This window comes from Bos taurus, chromosome 18, assembly GCF_002263795.3.
Source record: "Bos taurus isolate L1 Dominette 01449 registration number 42190680 breed Hereford chromosome 18, ARS-UCD2.0, whole genome shotgun sequence".
Taxonomy (NCBI): domain Eukaryota; kingdom Metazoa; phylum Chordata; class Mammalia; order Artiodactyla; family Bovidae; genus Bos; species Bos taurus.
In genome coordinates this window covers 41803855-41825774 of record NC_037345.1, presented here as the reverse complement: position 1 = coordinate 41825774, position 21920 = coordinate 41803855, and the positions used below count along the sequence as shown (strand labels likewise).

The 21920-nt window shown below is 41.0% G+C and overlaps 1 protein-coding gene across 1 annotated transcript in view; it reads left to right on the top strand.

The window, feature by feature from the left end:
* Positions 1–8785: 8785 nt before the first annotated feature.
* Positions 8786–21920, top strand: part of LOC132342747 (craniofacial development protein 2-like) — a 32316-nt gene continuing 19181 nt past the window's right edge. The window contains 1 exon segment of the mRNA XM_059877312.1: positions 8786–10922. Coding sequence (XP_059733295.1) covers positions 9668–10922 — 1255 coding nt within the window. The 5' untranslated portion in view covers positions 8786–9667.

Below are 21920 nucleotides of genomic sequence, written 5' to 3'. Positions count from 1 at the left end.
CTTCTAGTCTCTGGAATTGCGAGATAGTGTGTGTTTGTTGTTCTAAGGCACTGAGTTTGTACAAATTGATGATGGCAGCCCTAGGACACTAATGCAGACCCTGAGGCTTGGTGGGGTCAGTGGGCGAGGGCTCTGCCATGAGCTCAGCTGCCCGGGGTGTTCAGGTGGAAGGATAGGTGAGAGCCGCAAGGCCTGGAGAAGCTGGCTGTGCCCCAGGAGTCCTCTGGGGCCCACTGTGGGCTAGGGCTCTGAGTGGAATGCTGGTAAGAAGCCATGTGAGCAGAGATGGGCTGCAGGGTCAGCACTGCAGTGGGCAGGATGGTGCAGTGGGAAGACAGCTCCAGAAGGTTCTAGAGCCTGAGAAGCCTGTGTGCTGGGCCCTGCCTCTGTGGCCAGCCTCTTCCCACCTGCCAGCAGGAATGAGGGCAGGAAGGGCTCTTTCTCCATCCACATGGGGAGCTACAACTTCTGGTGGCTTTGGCTTGGGAACCCCAGATGAATTGGACTCATCAGCCAGGAGGTGCCCACTGTGGAGGGGGGATTTCAAAGGGCCACAGCCCCACATCACGGGTGGAGGGGGACAGGGCTTGAGGCTGAACGAGGAGCAGCTTTGGGATCAGAAAGACCACTTCTGCTGCTTCCCACGGAATTCTTTGACCTCCGAGTCTCAGCTTTTCTGTACAGTGGGCCTAACTGTAAGGGACCATCAGTGTAGTGGGGGCAGCACTGCGCATGTCAGCTGGCTGCTGCTTGCCTCCTCCTCTGTCCCACATGGCCCTGAGAGCCAGTGAACTTGCCTATTCCTGGTTCACAGGCGGAGGAGCTGTGACACAGAGATGTTAACTCTCTCACCATGGTCCAGAGCCAGGAAAAGGACCAAGCAGTACTTGGACTCAAGCCATAGCCCTGGAGTCCATGCTCTTACCTCATCCAAGGTCCTTGGTTAGGAGTAAATGAGAGAACATTCCAAAGTGTCTGGTGCACTGTCGGGCACAGAGCAGCTTCGCAGACTCTAAGGCCCTGTGCGTCGGCCACCTCGTGGACGGATCCTTACCTTCAGTTCAGGTTGGGCCTTCTTCACTGCCGGAGCAGGGTCTCCCCCTTGCCCACCCCGTGTGCTCGTGGGCTCTTCCAGTCAGCTTGTCCAAGTTGCATCCACTCCTTCCACTTCATCGAACTCCCATAGGCTCAGCACACACCAGTAGCATCACTTGTGGTCAGGAGGATGGGCCTGGGGGTGAGGACCACGTAAACCCTGGAAGTGGGCTTCGGCCAGTCCAGCAAGAAATCCAGGGTCTCCCAGTGCCAGGAGGCTGCTTCAAGATGGGGAATGCAGGCTCTGGACAGGCATGTGCCCTTGACTTCCTGATTCCTTGCCCTGTCATGAGGATCAGAGAAATATCCTCGAAAGCACGGGGCTCAGGGAAGGGGACCTAGCTGCCCAGGCACTATGCCTAGAGCCTCCATTTCTTCTGTGCTTCTGAAGGCAAGAGAGGTCTATGGGAACCACCCTGACTCCATTTCTTCTCAACCCTCCAGAACCTTTCACTACATTTAGGGGCAGAGCAGGTCCCATTGACAACTGCCTAGTTGGAGATAAGTGCCAGCCTCTCCCTGCGGTCAGACACTGCACCTGATGCAGCCCAGGGGGTGGGTGCTCAGCTGCTCCCCCCACAGGCCAGCCCACTCCTTTGAGAGCAGCAGCTGCTGCCCTTTCTTGAGCACCTACTATGTGCCAGCCTCAGTGCCAAGCTTTTACCTGCAATCCTGATGCTGAACAAAGGATATGATTTTTGTTCCCATTTCACAGATGAGATGACAGGGCCCTCTAGGTTCTGCAGATGAGCTCATGCCTGAGGTGTCTCTTCCGGAGACCGTGATTCAATAGCCTGTCTTCCTCCAAATGGCTTTATTATTTAAAAAATACTTAGTGTATTCCACTTAGAATAGTAGATATTTCATATCTTTTGCTTATTACAATGCACCTTGCTAAGCATCCATTATTTAACTGTGCAGTGGGTATAATCATTCTTCAGGTACTGGTGTGCCAGCAATAATTTACATCCTGTGTAAGGAGTCAGGATGTAGCCTCTACCTGCGCTGAGAGAGCTGATGGCAGGACAGAATATAATTGTTCCAAAAAAGCCACACTTGATAGCTAATGACTGAGCAGGTGAGGATTAGAGATGGAGCGATGCACTGGCATTTGTGAGAGGTAAACCAACAATTAGAAGAAGAATGTGTTCTGTTGGCTGTCAGGGAAGATTTTTGCAATGCAAAAGGGAAAAGATGATTTAGACTCAAGGGTAATATGATGTCTGCTGCAGATATGGAAGGAAATCCACACTTATATTTGTGCTTGAAGGTATATATTTAAGAAAACTTAGAATTTCCTCCAGCGCCTTTAAGATTTCAAAATGATTTGGGAATGCTTGTCCACACTTTCACTCAACACAGGAACTGTGAGCATGTGTTTGTGCTGGTGTGTGCAGCATGGGAGAACTTGGATCAGTAACAACGCAGACAAGAGCAGCTCCCGTCTTTTCTGAGACCAAGGGAACCAGGCTTCACGGAGGCTGCTTTCTGGGTGCCCTTCCCAGGGAAGCAAATGATGATGATAATTATGGTCATCACCACTGGTTATTGACCATGGAGCGATTATAGGATGCTGCATGTTACCGGCTACCTCCCTCATGACACAAGGAGATACACAGTACTATCCTCATACGAACCCAGGAGGATGTTGCGGCTCGGGAAATGGGAGAGGGGCAACAGGCGGCCTATCAAACCCGGCCTCTGGGCCCTCTTCTACTCTGACCTGAGGGAGCTAACTCTGCTGTTGGACAGTGGGGCTCAGAGGAGGCATTTTAGAGGTTTTGCAAAAATACTTGGCAGGAAGTGTTCCTGCCAAGTGAAAAAGAGAGTCAGGTTGCTTAAGGAATGTCAATCTACTTTGATTCCATATGTATGCCAGCTCAGTCGCTTCAGTCATGTCCAACTCTGTGCAACTCTATGGACAGTAACCCGCCAGTCTCCTCTGTCCATGGGATTCCCCAAGCAAGGATATTGGAATAGAGTACCATGCCCTCCTCCAGGGGATCGTCCTGACCCAGGGATCATACCCCAGTCTCCTTGGCTTCTGCATTGTAAGTGAATTCTGTACCATTGAGCCACCAAGGAAGCCCTTTGATTCTATGTATTTTATATATTTCTGTATATCAATGTTCCCTGTAAATTGTCTGTATATATAAAACACACATATATGCACACAAGTCCACACATACCTCCTGTGGTGTGAATATGTATATACATGGTGGTGAGCAGCGTGTACACATGTTTGAAGTCTCAAAGCCTCTGCCCTGAGGTCAGTGCTGAGTCCTCACTCAGCTGACCACGGTGGGCAAGAAGCCCAGTGGTCTGCCTTTCTAGTGCTAGTGGCTGAAGCAGCCTGGGATTGCTGGATTTCATGTCTCAACGTTTCCCAAGTTCACCCCAAAAGTCCTGGAGTTCCATGGAACCCAGACATTGGTGAGGACAGCCTGCCCTCTAATCAAGTGATGCTCAAGCTTTTCTACCTCCTCTGTGGGAGGCAGAGGAGTTTTCAAGTAACTGAAGCACTAGAGTGGTTTTAAAAATAACTTCATTCAAGAAAAAGCTCTCTCCAAGCAAATGGGGCACTGACTTGCTTCCTTAGGCAGATGCTACTGATGTCCATTGGGCTTTTTCTCAGGGAACCGGCACCACACCTCCCTGCCGTGTTTCAATGATGGGTTCAAGAGCAAGGACGAGTCATAGCCCACGTCTTTTGAATGTTTGGGGGGCCCTGGCGAGGTGCCAGCTGTTCTCTGTGGATCCTGTCACCCCATGGCCCTAATGCCCCTGTGATTCACGATGAAGAAGCCTATTTAGAAACTGAGGCTTTGAGAGGTCTGACCATCCATCACCTCTCCTTTGGCCAGATTCGGACCCAGATTCCTACACATTCTGTTTACACAGCCTCTCTGTAGGATTTGTCAAGCTTTTGACTTGGACTCTGAGTTGGAGACCTTGGTTATCTGCTCTAAGGTTTTTTTTGGTCTACTTCCTTTTTCCTTTAAATTTGTTGTTTCTTTTAAGCTGATAATTTCAAGCTTCCAGAAAAGTTGTGAGAATTTCCATGTTCCCTTCATCAGATTCCTCTAGTGTTAACATTTTTTTGCCAGTTTTTATCCTTGTCTCTTTTTCTGTCTCTCTTCCCCTCTCTTCCCATTCATTTGAAAATTGAATGCAGACACGATGCTCTCTTACCCCTACGTACTTCAATATGTACTCCCTAAAAATAAGGACCTTCACTTATGTAACCACAGAAATCAGAAAATAAACAAAAATCAAGAAATTGATAGCAATACAACACTATCATCTAATCCATAAATTTTTATCTGATTTGGCTAATTGTACTCGCAATGTCCTTTCCAGCAAAGATGATCTGTCGGATCACCTGTTGCCTTCAGTTCCCAGGTCTTTTTGTCTTCCTTAATTCAGAGCCCTTCTGCAAGCTTTCTTTGTGCTCCTGACATTGATGCGTTTGAGGACTGGAGACTCCTTATTTTGCAAAATGTCTGAGATTTGGGTTTGCCTGCTGTTAGGATTCAATTCAGTTCAGTTCAGTTCAGTTCAGTCACTCAGTCATGTCCGACTCTTTGCGACCCCATGAATCGCAGCACACCAGGCCTCCCTGTCCATCACCAACTCCCAGAGTTCACTCAGACCCACGTCCATTGAGTCAGTGATGCCATCCAGCCATCTCATCTTCTGTCGTCCCCTTCTCCTCTTGCCCCCAATCCCTCCCAGCATCAGAGTCTTTTCCAATGAGTCAACTCTTCGCATGAGGTGGCCAAAGCACTGGAGTTTCAGCTTTAGCATCATTCCTTCCAAAGAAATCCCAGGGCTGATCTCCTTCAGGTTGGATCTTCTTGCATCCAAGGGACTCTCAAGAGTCTTCTCCAACACCACACTTCAAAAGCATCAATTCTTCAGCGCTCAGCCTTCTTCACAGTCCAACTCTCACATCCATACATGACCACAGGAAAAACCATAGCCTTGACTAGATGAACCTTTGTTGGCAAAGTAACGTCTCTGCTTTTGAATATGCTATCTAGGTTGGTCATAACTTTCCTTCCAAGGAGTAAGCGTCTTTTAATTTCATGGCTGCAGTCACCATCTGTAGTGATTTTGGAGCCCAGAAAAATAAAGTCTGACACTGTTTCCACTGTTTCCCCATCTATTTCCCTATGAAGTGATGGGACCGGATGCCATGATCTTCGTTTTCTGAATGTTGAGCTTTAAGCCAACTTTTTCACTCTCCACTTTCACTTTCATCAAGAGGCTTTTGAGTTCCTCTTCACTTTCTGCCATAAGGGTGGTGTCATCTGCATATCTGAAGTTATTGATATTTCTCCTGGCAATCTTGATTCCAGCTTGTGTTTCTTCCAGTCCAGCGTTTCTCATGATGCACTCTGCATGTAAGTTAAATAAGCAGAGTGACAATATACAGCCTTGACGAACTCCTTTTCCTATTTGGAACCAGTCTGTTGTTCCATGTCCAGTTCTAACTGTTGCTTCCTGACCTGCATACAGATTTCTCAAGAGGCAGGTCAGGTGGTCTGCTATTCCCATCTCTTTCAGAATTTTCCACAGTTTATTGTTAGGATTAGACTCAAGTAATGTATTTTGGGCAGAAATACCACCAAAGTGATGTGGTATCTTGTCCTCTGTGTGTTCTTTCAGGAGGCACAGGAGGTGGGCTTGTCCTGAGTTGGCCATATTAACCTGGATCCCTTGGTTACCGTGGTGTTGCCAGCTTTCTCCATGCTTAGGAAACACTTATTCCTTTGTAATCAGTAAGTTTGTTATGGGGAGATATTTTGATATTCTGTAAATATCCACTTACTCCTCAAATGTTAACTCAATTGTTTTAGCATCCATTGATGATGCTTGGTTGATTTACTTATTATTATTCTTGCTGCTGCTGCTGCTGCTGCTGCTGCTGCTGCTAAGTCGCTTCAGTCGTGTCCGACTCTGTGCGACCCCATAGACAGCAGCCCACCAGACTCTGCCGTCCCTGGGATTCTCCAGGCAAGAACACTGGAGTGGGTTGCCATTTCCTTCTCCAATGCATGAAAGTGAAAAGTGAAAGTCAAGTCGCTCAGTCGTGTCCGACTCTTTGTAACCCCATGGACTGCAGCCTACCAGGCTCCTCCGCCCATGGGATTTTCCAGGCAAGAGTACTGGAGTGGGGTGCCATTGCCTTCTCCGTATTATTATTCTTAACTGTACCTGAAGGAATTTTTCTAATTTTATTATTTCTTCTACATTAACTAGTTATCTTTACTGTCAGAAATAGTTTTCCTTTCTTTTCCATTTACTCATTTATATTAAGGTAACTCATGAATTTTTATTTCATTCAATGCGTTATGATTCTTTTCTATCATTATTTTGATGCTAAAATATTTTTGGTCGCAGATTTGACTTTTCATACTGGATCCTTTGTCTTTTTGATGTGTCCCCAATCGTTCTGTAAAAACTTCCCTACTTTCTGGGACAAGAAGATGTTCCAGGCTCATCTGGTATTTACTTTGGTCCAGGCCTGGAATCAGCCCTGTCTCCAAGAGTCCTTCTTTTTTTTTTTTTTTGGTGGAAAATGACATACAGAAACCAAGATATGGAGGCTTGGCATGTTCATTGCTACTGAAGTGTCATTGCTTCTAAGCCTTTGTATATATACACATGGACAATCAATCTTTCTCTTTCTTCCCCCACCCCCACCCCATCTCTCGCTCCCTTCTTCTCTCTGTCCTTTTTTAAAACAGTAAGTTCATACTGATACTTTTAATTCCAATCCAACACTATAAGATTCTATTTCCACCACCATTTTCCAGTTTGCAACTCAGTTCTCCAACAGTGGAAACTGTGACTTCAGTTCTCCACAATATACTTGTTTGTTCAATTATCAACTATCCATTATAATTTTGCCAGATATTTTAATTTTCAAATTAATTTTAATTAGATAGGAAATACATGAACACATTATTTCTGGAAAAATTTAAATACAGATAAGTATATCTACATTTTCTTCTTCATACTTCTCTACCTTCAGATCTAACCATTAGTATGAATCTTACCTTTAGTATCAATTTTCTATGCCTTATACACTCACATAAATTAGAATTGTAAGGTTTTGAATTATAGCTATATAAATGGTTTCATGATCTACTCTGATCGGCAACTTGTTTATTTAAAAAAAAAAAAAACTCTTGGAGATTTTCCTTGTCAGTACACGTTGATTCACTTCATTGCAGCTCAATTTGAGAAGGTGATTTGTGAGAGCAGTGTCTGAATATTACTTTAGCAAGTCCAGGGTATGGAATACCACACAGTGCTTGAAGAGAATGCACAGCCATCTCCTGTACATCACCCTAGAGTTTTGCAATAAAGTAGGATGGTGGCACCTTAGGACATTTGCATCTTGAGTTAAAGGAATATTCCAAACTGGCTACACTGCTGTCACAGCACTCTAAATGATTACCGGTGTGTCCTGGTGTACCCGGGAAGGGGAGAGTGCTCCCTGCCCCTTGATCAAAGGCAGGCAGTGCACTCGGGAGGCTGCAGGCATCTAGAGGCATCAGAGACCCCACTTACCCTCTCTCTGAGCAGGTGGATGACTAGGGCGACAGATGTGTGTGTGTGTGTGTTGTGGGGTGAGGAGGGGGACACTCTTTTAGATCTGCTAGTAAAGGAAACGTTATCAACTTTAGTCTATGTCTTAATCACTCAGAGACATTTCTGTGACTAGGCAAGAAAATCTTCTACATGAACTTTAAAAAAAATTTTTTTTTAATCTCGTCTATTTTGAAGCTGGGTTGGAGAAAATAAGGACAACTTGAAATACTATCAGCACCAACATTTCTTCTAAGAGTAACTTTGCATTTCTTAGGCCAATTTGTAGGAGTAATGGCCCTTCTATCTCTTTGTCATTTTCTCCCACATGCACTTCCTGCTCATTATCCTATTTTAGCCCCTCATTCATCCAATAAGAAAGGTGAGGCAAGTTGTCCCCACTTGGCAGATTTTTCTTACTTTCATGCTGCCATTGTTGGAAGCTGGACTCGAATCCCGGCATCCTAATCCCAATTCAAGACTTTTTTAAGTAAGATATTTTTTTCTCATATATGAACTTGTAACAATTGGAAACATACTAGAATGTGAAGAAACAACTAAAGTCACCAAATCACCACCATAATCCAGAGATAACCACTGTGAATATATTCTTCCATATTTCATACACATATATCAAAATTATATAGAGTATTTAATCAAGTGCTTTATATTGTGAACATTTTCCAATGACATTAAATTTTCTTTGTAAGGTTTCAAATGATTGTATAAAATTCTATCATGTGGATAGATCATCATTTGGCCAATCCCTCACAGTTTGATTTAGGCTAATTTTATATTGTCATTATTATGAAGTTTCAAATAATATCCTTGAAAGCATTTACTTAACTATATCACTGAAAATGAAGTGAAAGCATGGGCCAAGAGTTATGCACATGTTTAGGGTCTTAACACCTAAGACACAATTCTTCTCTAAAAAGGCTACTGGACAACCATCAGCATGGTACAAGCGGTTTTCCCACCATTAAACATAAGAAGTCACAATTGGTTATAGATACATCAAGTTTCCAAATGCATATGTGGAAAACAGAGTCAGCGGGGTGAAAGAAGTTTCCTAGGGTCACATAGAGGGGATTCAGCTCCCATTCCCACTGCTTTCTGAACATGAGTCAGCTCTTCCCCCATATCACCTGTGCTTGCCTTACCTTGGCAAGGGAGGTTTGGAACTTCCAAGGTTGGTATCTTGTGTCACTGGACATGCTTCTGCCCCCACCACCTTTGCTTCTGCTATTTGAGATGACTCATCCCATATGCAGGCAGCTGGATGATCACCCCAGCGTTCACCTCCCTCTGACCTGGTGAAGTTCAGAGCTCTATATGATATAGGATATGATGCCTGATATGATGACTGGTTAGACAGAGTGGAGCCTGGTCTACACAGCCCAATGCAGGGGTGATGGATAGATGATACGTGGGACTAATGATAAATGCCACAAACTTGTTTTAAAGTGATGTTTATAAATGAGTAACAGCATAATCATGGGTTAAATTAACAGCATGGATTAAGAACATGCCAGGTACTAGGACTGGAATTGTGTTAAAATCAGACTAAGTAAATTAGGGTTGTGGTTCCTCTAAGTGGAGTGAAGAAAAACTGGTGACAAATTGGAAGTACTGCACTTCTCTGAGTTCATGTAAAGTAAATAGCCATATAGCTATATCTATAGCTAGATGAACATCCTTGTGTTTATTGAAAGTTTTAGAGAGGTTGCCTTTTCATACTGTTCATACTTTTCATACTGTTCATGGGGTTCTCAAGGCAAGAATACTGAAGTGGTTTGCCATTCCCTTCTCCAATGGACCACATTCTGTCAAATCTCTCTACCATGACCCACCTGTCTTGGGTTGCCCCACAGTCATGGCTTAGTTTCATTGAGTTAGACAAGGCTGTGGTCCTAGTGTGATTAGATTGACTAGTTTTCTGTGAGTATGGTTTCAGTGTATCTGCTCTCTGATGCCCTCTTGCAACACCTACTGTCTTACTTGGGTTTCTCTTACCTTGGGCGTGGGGTATCTCTTCACGGCTGCTCCAGCAAAGCGCAGCCATTGCTCCTTACCTTGGAGCAGTATGAAAAGGCAAAATGATAGGATACTGAAAGAGAAACTCCCCAGGTCAGTAGGTGCCCAATATGCTACTGGAGATCAATGGAGAAATAACTCCAGAAAGAATGAAGGGATGGAGCCAAAGCAAAAAGAATACCCAGCTGTGGATGTGACTGGTGATAGAAGCAAGGTCCAATGCTGTAAAGAGCAATATTGCATAGGAACCTGGAATGTCAGGTCCATGAATCAAGGCAAATTGGAAGTGGTCAAACGAGAGATGGCAAGAGTGAATGTCGACATTCTAGGAATCAGCGAACTGAAATGGACTGGAATGGGTGAATTTAACTCAGATGACCATTATATCTACTACTGCAGGCAGGAATCCCTCAGAAGAAATGGAGTGGCCATCATGGTCAACAAAAGAGTCTGAAATGCAGTACTTGGATGCAATCTCAAAAACAACAGAATGATCTCTGTTCGTTTCCAAGGTAAACCATTCAATATCACAGTAATCCAAGTCTATGCCCCAACCAGTAATGCTGAAGAAGCTGAAGTTGAACGGTTCTATGAAGATCTACAAGACCTTTTAGAACTAACACCCAAAAAAGATGTCCTTTTCATTATAGGAGACTGGAATGCAAAAGTAGGAAGTCAAGAAACACCTGGAGTAACAGGCAAATTTGGCCTTGGAATACGGAATGAAGCAGGGCAAAGACTAATAGAGTTTTGCCAAGAAAATGCACTGGTCGTAACAAACACCCTCTTCCAACAACACAAGAGAAGACTCTATACATGGACATCACCAGATGGTCAACACCGAAATCAGATTGATTATATTCTTTGCAGCCAAAGATGGAGAAGCTCTATACAGTCAGCAAAAACAAGACCAGGAGCTGACTGTGGCTCAGACCATGAACTCCTTATTGCCAAATTCAGACTTAAATTGAAGAAAGTAGGGAAAACCACTAGACCATTCAGGTATGACCTAAATCAAATCCCTTATGATTATACAGCGGAAGTGAGAAATAGATTTAAGGGCCTAGATCTGATAGATAGAGTGCCTGATGAACTATGGAATGAGGTTCGTGACATTGTACAGGAGACAGGGATCAAGACCATCCCCATGGAAAAGAAATGCAAAAAAGTAAAATGGCTGTCTGGGGAGGCCTTACAAATAGCTGTGAAAAGAAGAGAAGTGAAAAGCAAAGGAGAAAAGGAAAGATTTAAACATCTGAATGCAGAGTTCCAAAGAATAGCAAGAAGAGATAAGAAAGCCTTCTTCAGCGATCAATGCAAAGAAATAGAAGAAAACAGAAGAATGGGAAAGACTAGGGATCTCTTCAAGAAAATCAGAGATACCAAAGGAACATTTCATGCAAAGATGAGCTCAATACAGGACAGAAATGGTATGGACTTAACAGAAGCAGAAGATATTAAGAAGAGATGGCAAGAATACACAGAAGAACTGTACAAAAAAGATCTTCATGACCCAGATAATCACAATGGTGTGATCACTCATCTAGAGCCAGACATCCTGGAATGTGAAGTCAAGTGGGCCTTAGAAAGCATCACTACGAACAAAGCTAGTGGAGCTGATGAAATTCCAGTTGAGCTATTCCAAATCCTGAAAGATGATGCTGTGAAAGTGCTGCACTCAATATGCCAGCAAATTTGGAAAACTCAGCAGTGGCCACAGGACTGGAAAAGGTCAGTTTTCATTCCAATCCTAAAGAAAGGCAATGCCAAAGAATGCTCAAACTACTGCACAATTGCACTCATCTCACACGCTAGTAAAGTAATGCTCAAAATTCTCCAAGCCAGGCTTCAGCAATATGTGAACCGTGAACTTCCTGATGTTCAAGCTGGTTTTAGAAAAGGCAGAGGAACCAGAGATCAAATTGCCAACATCCGCTGGATCATGGAAAAAGCAAGAGAGTTCCAGAAAAACATCTATTTCTGCTTCACTGACTATGCCAAAACCTTTGACTGTGTGGATCACAATAAACTGTGGAAAATTCTTCAAGAGATGGGAATCCCAGACCACCTGACCTGCCTCTTGAGAAATCTGTATGCAGGTCAGGAAGCAACAGTTAGAACTGGACATGGAACAACAGACTGGTTCCAAATAGGAAAAGGAGTTCGTCAAGGCTGTATATTGTCACTCTGCTTATTTAACTTATATGCAGCGTACATCATGAGAAACGCTGGACTGGAAGAAACACAAGCTGGAATCAAGATTGCCGGGAGAAATATCAATAACCTCAGATATGCAGATGACACCACCCTTATGGCAGAAAGTGAAGAGGAACTCAAAAGCCTCTTGATGAAAGTGAAAGTGGAGAGTGAAAAAGTTGGCTTAAAGCTCAACATTCAGAAAACGAAGATCATGGCATCCGGTCCCACCGCTTCATGGGAAATAGATGAGGAAACAGTGGAAACAGTGTCAGACTTTATTTTTGGGGCCCCAAAATCACTGTAGATGGTGACTGCAACCATGAAATTAAAAGACGCTTACTCCTTGGAAGGAAAGTTATGACCAATCTAGATAGCATATTCAAAAGCAGAGACATTACTTTGCCAACAAAGGTTCGTCTAGTCAAGGCTATGGTTTTTCATGTGGTCATGTATGGATGTGAGAGTTGGACTGTGAAGAAGGCTGAGCGCCGAAGAATTGATGCTTTTGAAGTGTGGTGTTGGAGAAGACTCTTGAGAGTCCCTTGGACTGCAAGGAAGATCCAACCAGTCCATTCTGAAGGAGATCAGCCCTGGGATTTCTTTGGAAAGAATGATGCTAAAGCTGAAACTCCAGTACTTTGGCCACCTCATGCAAAGAGTTGACTCATTGGAAAAGACTCTGATGATGGGAGGGATTGGGGGCAGGAGGAGAAGGGGAAGACAGAGGATGAGATGGCTGAATGGCAGCACTGACTCGATGGACATGAGTCTCAGTGAACTCTGGGAGTTGGTGATGGACAGGGAAGCCTGGTGTGCTGCAATTCATGGGGTCTCAAAGAGTCGGACACAACTGAGCGACTGATCTGATCTTAGAGAGGTTGGTTTAGAGGGACTTTCTGGAAGAGGCATATTTTAAGCGAGGGTTTGAAAACCAGAGTTGTCATGTGTGAGAGGAAACCACTGGCTGCCCGAGTAGATAAGCAAGGCATTTAAAAAATGTGGCCTGAAAGTTCTTTGGGGAAATGAAATTATCCATGTAACTATCTATTGTGGGTTACATCCTTTGAATAATGGTAGTCTTGGAGTCTGTAGCAGGAGCAAGACACATGAGTCCCATGAACCTCAAATATTTATGGAATAGCTCAATATTCTCCAAACCTCCCTGATGGTAAGAATTACTATCTTAGTAATTCTGATTCTGATGCCAAAACTTTTGGCTGTATCTTTTTGAATGTTGATGACCATAAGATCACCTTCAGATCTTGCTAAATGGCAGATTCCAAATTTGTATATCTGGCTAGGACCTGAGAGTCTGCATTTTCTATAGGCTTCCAGGTGATGCTGATGCCTCTCTTCTGAAGACCACATTTTGAAAAGCAAGAGATGTATAGCAGGTGTCTCAAACAGAGGTCTCATAAGCTATATATGGTTTATAGATGAGTTTACATTTTTTTATTTGTTGCTAATATTAAAAAAAACTGGAAGACTTCCACTTCTAACCATGATGAAGTAACTGGGACCAGACTGATTCTTTTGCCATAAACAACTAGATACAATATATGACAATTATTTTCAGGCCATACAAGATAGATAATAAAAACTGGTGATTCCTGATAGAAGGGAAACTCAAGAGATAAGCTCTCTGGTCACTTAGCCCTCTGTCTGGGGGCAAGTTACAAACAGCACAGTTAAGTTGATGTCTGAGCAGAGCATAGTAGGTCAGCTGAGCTGGGGAGATAGAAATCAGAGTTTGGGTCACTTCAACTGCTTGGCATTTGCACAGTGGAGTTTCATAGAAAGGAAACTCTAGGTGTATGTGGCTGGGGGCAGAGAACAGGGCATGGCTGAAGGCCAGGCTGCATATGCATGGAGAAGATTACCCAATGCTTACCAAAAAGCATCAGCTAAGGCTGACTCATTGGAAAAGACTCTGATGCTGGGAGGGATTGGGGGCAGGAGGAAAAGGGGATGACAGAGGATGAGACGGCTGGATGGCATCACCGACTCGATGGACATGAGGTTGAGTGAACTCCGGGAGATGGTGATGGACAGGGAGGCCTGGCGTGCTACGATTCATGGGGTCTCAAAGAAACAGACATGACTGAGCTTCTGAACTGAACCGAACTGAAGGGGTTGATGGGCTTCCCACGTGGTGCAATGGTAAAGAATATGCCTGACAATGCAGGAGATGCTACAGTTGTGGTTTTGATCCCTGGGTCAGGAAGATCCCCTGGAAAAGGAAATGGCAACCCACTCCAGTATTCTTGCCTGGAAAAATTCCAAGGACATTGGAGCCTGGCAGGCTACAGTCCATGGGGTCACAGTCAGACATGACTGAGCACAGCATAGCACAGAGGCTGTAGAAAGGGTTGAAATGAAAACAGAGGGACCAGGGATTGAGCAGTGATGGAGCAAGAGCAGTCTTGTGGGGATTGGATGCTGGACTCATGACCCTGTCAGAGTGAAGAGATCTCTTTAACACCTTGTTAATAACACCCCAGGCTCTAAATAACACCCCAAGATGTTAGTAACATCCACTGAGTCACCAGGAAAGTTGTGTCTTAGATATAAGAACTCTAGATTTGCCCTAAGAAAATCTAAATTCAAACCCCTCAAAGATGTAGAGGGTTTAGAGATTGCATTTAAGTAAGAGGAGCTTAGAAACATCTTGCACTTTCTAAAGATCTGTATTAGCAAACATAAAACCAAGCCAACATAAGTTCTGGTGATCCACCAGCAATTAAATTGCCTAATAAAACAATACATATACTCCTAAAGGCAGCTAACAGGATCCACATTCTCTATATCATCTATAATATTTGGTACTCAATCAAACATGATTGAACATACAAAAAAAAAAAAAAAACCCAGAAAAATATGATCCAGAAATAAGGAAAAGGTACTCAATAGAAACTACATGTGAGATGGCCCAGATGCTGGAAATAGCAAGACTTTAAAGCAACTATTATAATTATGTTCAAGAATTAAAAGAAAATTTGGTCTTAATGAGTCAACAGAAAAGCAATTTGAGCAAAGAAAGGCAAACTCTAAAAAAGACCCAAATGAAAATTATAGATCTCAAAATTATAATAAATGAAAAATTTACACATTTGCTATACTTAACATAGGACTTTAAATGGACAGAGTGGCCTTATTTATAGATTAACAGACACTCTCCAACCAAAAGTTCAGAGGAAAAAAATAATTGGGAAAAAAGGAGTAGAGCCTCAGGAATCTGTGTGAAAATAATAAACTACATAATAGCAGTTCTCAAGAATTGAGAGTCGACAAGATCTTTCCAGAAATTTTGAAATATTAAAGCAATTTTCATGACAATACTAAGATGTTACTTGCTCTTCCCACTCCCATTCGTTCATGAGTGTACAGTGGTATTTCCCAGAGGCTACATGATGTGTTATGTCACAATAGATTAATACAGAATCAAATATAAGAATCTAGATATCTTTTATCTGTTAAGCCAGAATAACACTCTATAAAAATAATAAATGATGCTGTTCTAAGAATTACTTAAAACTTTAAAAACTTAAAAATGGATTAAAACATATTTTTAATCCATTTATATATGCTATTTATGTTAACATATAATAACTGTTTTTTCTTTTTATCCTCCTCCTCTTCATTAATAATAATTATTATTATCAATAACAATATTAATCATTAACAAATTATAATTATAAAGAATATATCAACTTTAATTTCTAATACAGTATCAATAGAGATACCCCAAATAAACACATGTTCTTTAGAGTTCTTACACTTTTAAATAATGTAAATAAATATCAAGACAAAAAATAAGTACTACTGGTCTTGCCAAAGAGAAATCGGAGTTCAAGATGAAGAAAACAGTGATCATGGGGCAGACAAAAATTTCAAGACATTAATGACTGAAAACATCAAACTCGGTGAAATAGAATGACTTAATTTAGAAAAATGCAGTCACCTCCAAGTAAGATGAATACAAAGTAAAATATCAGAGTCAAATTGCCCAAAATCAAAGCCAAGAAAACTTCAAAGGCAGCCAGATTAAAAATATGTGTGCAGGAAGAAAACAAGAAGAAGGCTGACTGCTGATTTCACATCTGAAACAACAGAGGCTAAGAGACAATTGAATTACCTTTTTAGAAGGTAAAAGAAAACATATTGTGCCAAATGAGGTTTCTATAGTTAGCAAAAAATATCTCCAAAAGTGAGGATAAAATAAAAATATTTTCTAACAAAAATTTGTAAAATTTTAGTTAGGATACCTACACTACAAAAAATTGCTAAGAAGTGTTATTCAGGATGAAAGAAATGATATAAAGTGGAAATTTAAATCTCCAAATGTTTTGAAATAAAATAACAGTTCCCTAAATAATTTATGAGTCAAAAATCACAAAATAATTTTGAAATATTTTGAAGCTAATGGAGATGAGAATAAAATATTTTTTTAAAATTGTGTGGTGCTGCCAGGGCAGTACTTTGAACAAAATTTATAGCTTTAAATGTCTATATTAGAAAATAAAAATGCATAACACTAATGATTTATTTCCATTGTATAGAGATAAAAAAAGGAAACTAGAATTTGCCCAAGGTAGTGGAAGGAAAGAATTAATAAATATCAGTTCACTTCAGTTCACTCGCTCAGTCGCGTCCAACTCTCTGCGACCCCATGGACTGCAGCACGCCAGGCCTCCCTGTCTATCACCAACTCCTGGAGCCTACTCAAACTCATGTCTATTGCGTTGGTGATGCCATTCAACCATCTCATCCTCTGGCATACCCTTCTCCTTCTGCCCTCAATCTTTCCCAGCATCAGGGTCTTTTCCAATGAGTCAGTTCTTCACATCAGGTGGCCAAAATGTTGGAGCTTCAGCATCAGTCCTTCCAATGAATATTCAGGACTGATTTCCTTTAGGATGGACTGGTTGGATCTCCTTGTAGTCCAAGGGACTTTCAAGAGTCTTCTCTAACACCACAGTTCAAAAGCATCAATTCTTCAGCACTCAGCTTTTCTTATAGTCCAACTCTCACATCCATACATGACTACTGGAAAAGCCATAGCTTTGACTAGATGGACCTTTGTTGGCAAAGTAACATCTCTGCTTTTTAATATGCTGTCTAGGTTGGTCATAACTTTTCTTCCAAGGAGTAAGCATCTTTTAATTTCATGGTTTCAGTCACCATCTGTGGTGATTTTGGAGCCCCCCCCCAAAATAAAGTCTGTCACTGTTTCCATTGCCTCCCCATCTATTTGTCATGAAGTGGTGGGACCACATGCCATGATATTAGTTTTCTGAATGTTGAGTTTTTAGCCAACTTTTTCATCTCCTCTTTCACTTTCATTAAGAGGCTGTTTAGTTCTTCATTTTCTGCCATAAGGGTGGTGTCATCTGCATATCTGAGGTTATTGATGTTTCTCCTGGCAATCTTGATTCCAGCTTGTGCTTCATCCAGTCCAGCATTTCTCGTGATGTACTCTGCATATAAGTTAAATAAGCAGAGTGACAATATACAGCCTTGATGTCATCCTTTCCCGATTTGGAGCCAGTCTGTTTTTCCTTGACCAGTTCTAACTGTTGCTTCCTGACCTGCATACAGATTTCTCAGGAGGAAGGTCAGGTGGTCTGGTACTCCCATCTCCTTCAGAATTTTCCACAGTTTATTGTGATCCACACAGTCAAAGACTTTGGCATTGTCAATAAAGCAGAAGTAGATTTTTTTCTGAAACTCTCTTGCTTTTTCAATAATTCAACAGATGTTGGAAATTTGATCTCTGGCTCCTCTGCCTTTTCTAAATCCAGCTTTAACATCTGGAAGTTCATGGTTTGATGAGTGCAATTGTGTGGTAGTTTGAGCATTCTTTGGCATTGTCTTTCTTTGGGATTGGAATGAAAACTGACCTTTTTCCAGTCCTGTGGCCACTGCTGAGTTTTCCAAATTTGAGGGCATATTGAGTGCAGCACCTTAATAGCATCATCTTTGAATATTTGAAATAGCTCAACTGGAATTCTATCACCTCCACTAGCTTTGTTCGTAGTGATGCTTCCTAAGGCCTACTTGACTTCGCATTTCAGATGTCTGGCTCTAGGTGAGTGATCACACCATCGTGACTGTCTGGGTCATGAAGATCTTTTCTGTACAGTTCTTCTGTATATTCTTGCCACCTCTTTTTAATATCTTCTGCTTCTGTTAGGTCCATACCATTTCTGTCCTTTATTGTGTCCATCTTTGCATGATATGTTCCCTTGGTATCTCTAATAAATATAAGAGCAGACATTAATGAACAGGAAACATGAATGTAAAGGAAATTAACCATGCCAAAATTTGGTTCTTTGAAAAGATTAATAAAGGTAACAAAACTCTAGCAAGACTAATTAATGAACAAAGAACAAAGACAAGTTACTAATCTTAGAAATACAAATAGGAATATTAATATGTATTCTATAGACTATCAATACACATCCACAATATAACAAATGCATATCCTAAAGAATAATAGAAAATAATAATAATAAATATAAAAAGTTATTATGAACAACTTTATGCCAATACATTTAACAACTTAGATGAAATGGGCAAGTGCTTTAAAAAACACAATCTTCTAAAACTTGATCAACAGGAAATATTTGAATAATCCTATAAAATTAAGTAACTTACTTTATTATCAAATATCTTCCCACAAGGGAAGTTCTGTGTTGTGACAAATTCACTATTGGATACCATCAAATTCTTACAAAAGCAATAACAGTAATACACAAACATTTCAAAAAATATAAGAGGAGATACTGCTTCCCAACATGCTTTTTAAGACCAGCATTACCCTGATAGCAAGCTGACAATGTTATTAGAAGGAAAGAAAATTATTGGCCAAAACTTCTCATGAACATACAAGCCAAAATCCTCAATAAAATATTAGCTAACTTAATGCAGCACTCTCTAACAGGTATATCCGAGAGTTGCAAAGATATTTCAATATTTAAAAATTAATTAACGTAAATTAGCACATTACAGAATTAATGAAAATAAAATCACATGGTCATCTCAATAGACACAGAAAAAGAATTTGATGAAATCAACAACTCACCCATGATTTAAAAAAAAAAAAAATCAGCAAATCACTGATAAAAGGAAAGTTTCTCAACCTGATGATGGAAATTTATGAAAATCATATAGCAACCATCATTCATAATGGTTAAATACTGAATGTTTTCTCCTAAGACTGTGAAAAAGGCAAAGAGGTTCAGTCTCATATCCTTTCTTCAATATAGTACTAAATGTCCTAGCCAGTGTGATAAGTTAAGAAAATAAAATTTAAAAAATAAATATTAAAAAAAAGGAAATAAAACTTTCTCTCTTAATACATAATATGATTGTCTGCTTAGAAAATCCTAAGGAATCTATGAAAACCTACCAGATCTAAAAATAAATTTAGTTAGGTCACATAATGCAAGATGAACATACAAAATTAATTGTATTAACATATGAACCAGACATATTTAGAAAGTAAAACTTTAAAATATTTAGAAGTAACTTTAATGAAAGCTATGCAGGGTTTATACACATAAAACTGTGAAATGTTATTGAAAGAAATTAAAAAAGATTTCAGTAAGTTAAACGGTACATCCTGCTAAGGAATTGGAAGATTAGATAGAGTTAAGATGTCCATTGTCCCTAAGTTGATCTATAGAGTCAATAAAGTGCCAATCAAGACCTCAGCAGACTTTTTCTTTTGTATAAGGTAACAAAACGATGCTAAAATTTTATCTGAAAAAGCAAAGGATCTATGATAGCAAAATCAATTCTTAAAAAAAAAAAAAAAAAAAACAACAGTATGGGAGAACTCACACTACCTGATTTCTATAATGTTACAAGAACTAGTATCTGTATGGAACAAAAATGAACAAAGCCTTTACTTTACTTCATTTTCAAGAATTAATTGGAAATGGTTCATAGATTTGAGCATAAAACTTAAAACTTTTAGAAGACAACATAGGATATGAATTGTGCAACTTAGGGGTAGAAATGGCAACCCACTCTAGTGTTCTTGCCTGGAGAATCCCAGGGATGGAGGAGCCTGGTGGGCTACCGTCTATGGGGTTGCACAGAGTCAGACACGACAGAAGTGATTTAGCAGCAGCAACAGGGGTAGAAAAATATTTTTAAGGATACAAAAAGCATTGACAAAAGAAGAAAACTGACAAATTGTGCTTCATTAATATTAAAATTGTTTGCCTTTCAAAAGACGTTGAAGGAAAGGAAATATCAAGCCACAGACTGGGAGATATTATTTGCATCACATACATCTGACAAAGGCTTGCATCCAGATGATATAAAGCTCTCTCACAACTCAGTAATAGGAAGGCAAACAACTAATAAAAGATCTGAACAGACAGTTCACAAAAGAAGATATACAGATGGCCAATGAACACATGAAATGATGCTCGACACCATTAGTTATTAGGAAAATGCAAATTAAATGAGATACCACTTCATAGCTAAATGACTAAAATTATGACTAAAATGACTAAATGACTTAAATTAAAAAGACTGATAATTGCAAGCACTGGGAAAGATGTTGAACAACTGGAACTCATACATTATTGGGTGGGTAGGGGAGTGGGGGCTGTAAAATGGTACAATCACTTTTGAAACTGTTTGGCAGCTTTTATACATGATAAGCGTACTTTTACCAGATGATTCAGCAGTTCCATCCCTAGATTTTTTTTCCCCTAAAGAGACGCAAAAACTATGTCCATAAAAAGACGTGTCCAGAAATGGTCATAGCAGCTTTATTGATAATAGTTTAAATCTAGAAAGAACCCTAATGAAAATGAAAGAACAATTATGATACAGTGGACTAGTACTCAGCCATAAAAAGGAGCAGCCTGTTAATACACAAAACACCATGGACAGATCTCAAGATATCACACCGAGTGGAAGAAAGTGGGCAGAAGAAAAAGATTCTGTATGAGTCCATTTATGTTAAATTCTAAAACCGTCAAACTATATCTATAGGGATAAACATCAGACCAGCAGTGTACTGGAACAGTGGGTGGGAGGGAGAAGACTGACTTCACATGTAGGAGGACTCTTTCTGGGGCAATAAAAATGTTCTATAACTTGATTGGGCCAGTGGTTGTATAGATGTACTATGTGCTGTGTGAAGTTGCTTCAGTCATATCTTACTCTTTGCAGCGCTATGGATTGTAACCTGCCAGGCTCCTCTGTCCATGGGGATTCTCCAAGCAAGAATACTGGAGTGGGTTGCCATGTCCTCCTCCAGGGGATCTTTCTGACCCAGCGATCTCTTATGTCTCCTGCATTGGCAGACTGGTTCTTTACCACTAGCACCGCATGAGAAGCCCTGTATAGGTATATACATTTGTCAAATATCACTGACTTGTGCACTCAAAATGTGCTAATTTTACTATTATAAGTCAGCCATGAATAAAATTAGTTTTTTAAACTGGTGCATTTAACATAAAAATCCGGGCTTTTAGAATTCTTCTAAGAAGCCAGATCTCGAAATACTAGGCAAGCAATCCCACATAGCAACAACCAGGCTGCCCCATTCTGATGGGACAAGCATCTTTCTAAAGTTCCCCACAGGTCCCTTCCCTCCCCAGTCACTTGCTACCTGTTGAATGACTTTTGGCCTTTGTTCTTAAACAATAAACAAGTAAGTTTGTTCATGTGCTGATTGATTTATTCAGCTATCAATCTTTTGTCCAATATGTACTCAATTCCTTGGACTGGCCATTTTTTTCTCTCTGAGATCAATCCCTCTTCATCTGAGGAGCAGGGACCGAGTGAAGGTACAATAATACCATCCAGGGAATGCTATCATTATGGACCCGGCCCAAGCTTAGCTACTTTTGGCTCAGGGTGAGGTCGAATGTTTTAGCTCCTTTGGAATCAGGGAAAGAGGGAAAGAGGAAGGAAGTCAGGGTCACTTTGTTCTGACCATACATAACTCCTGGATCTTTCCC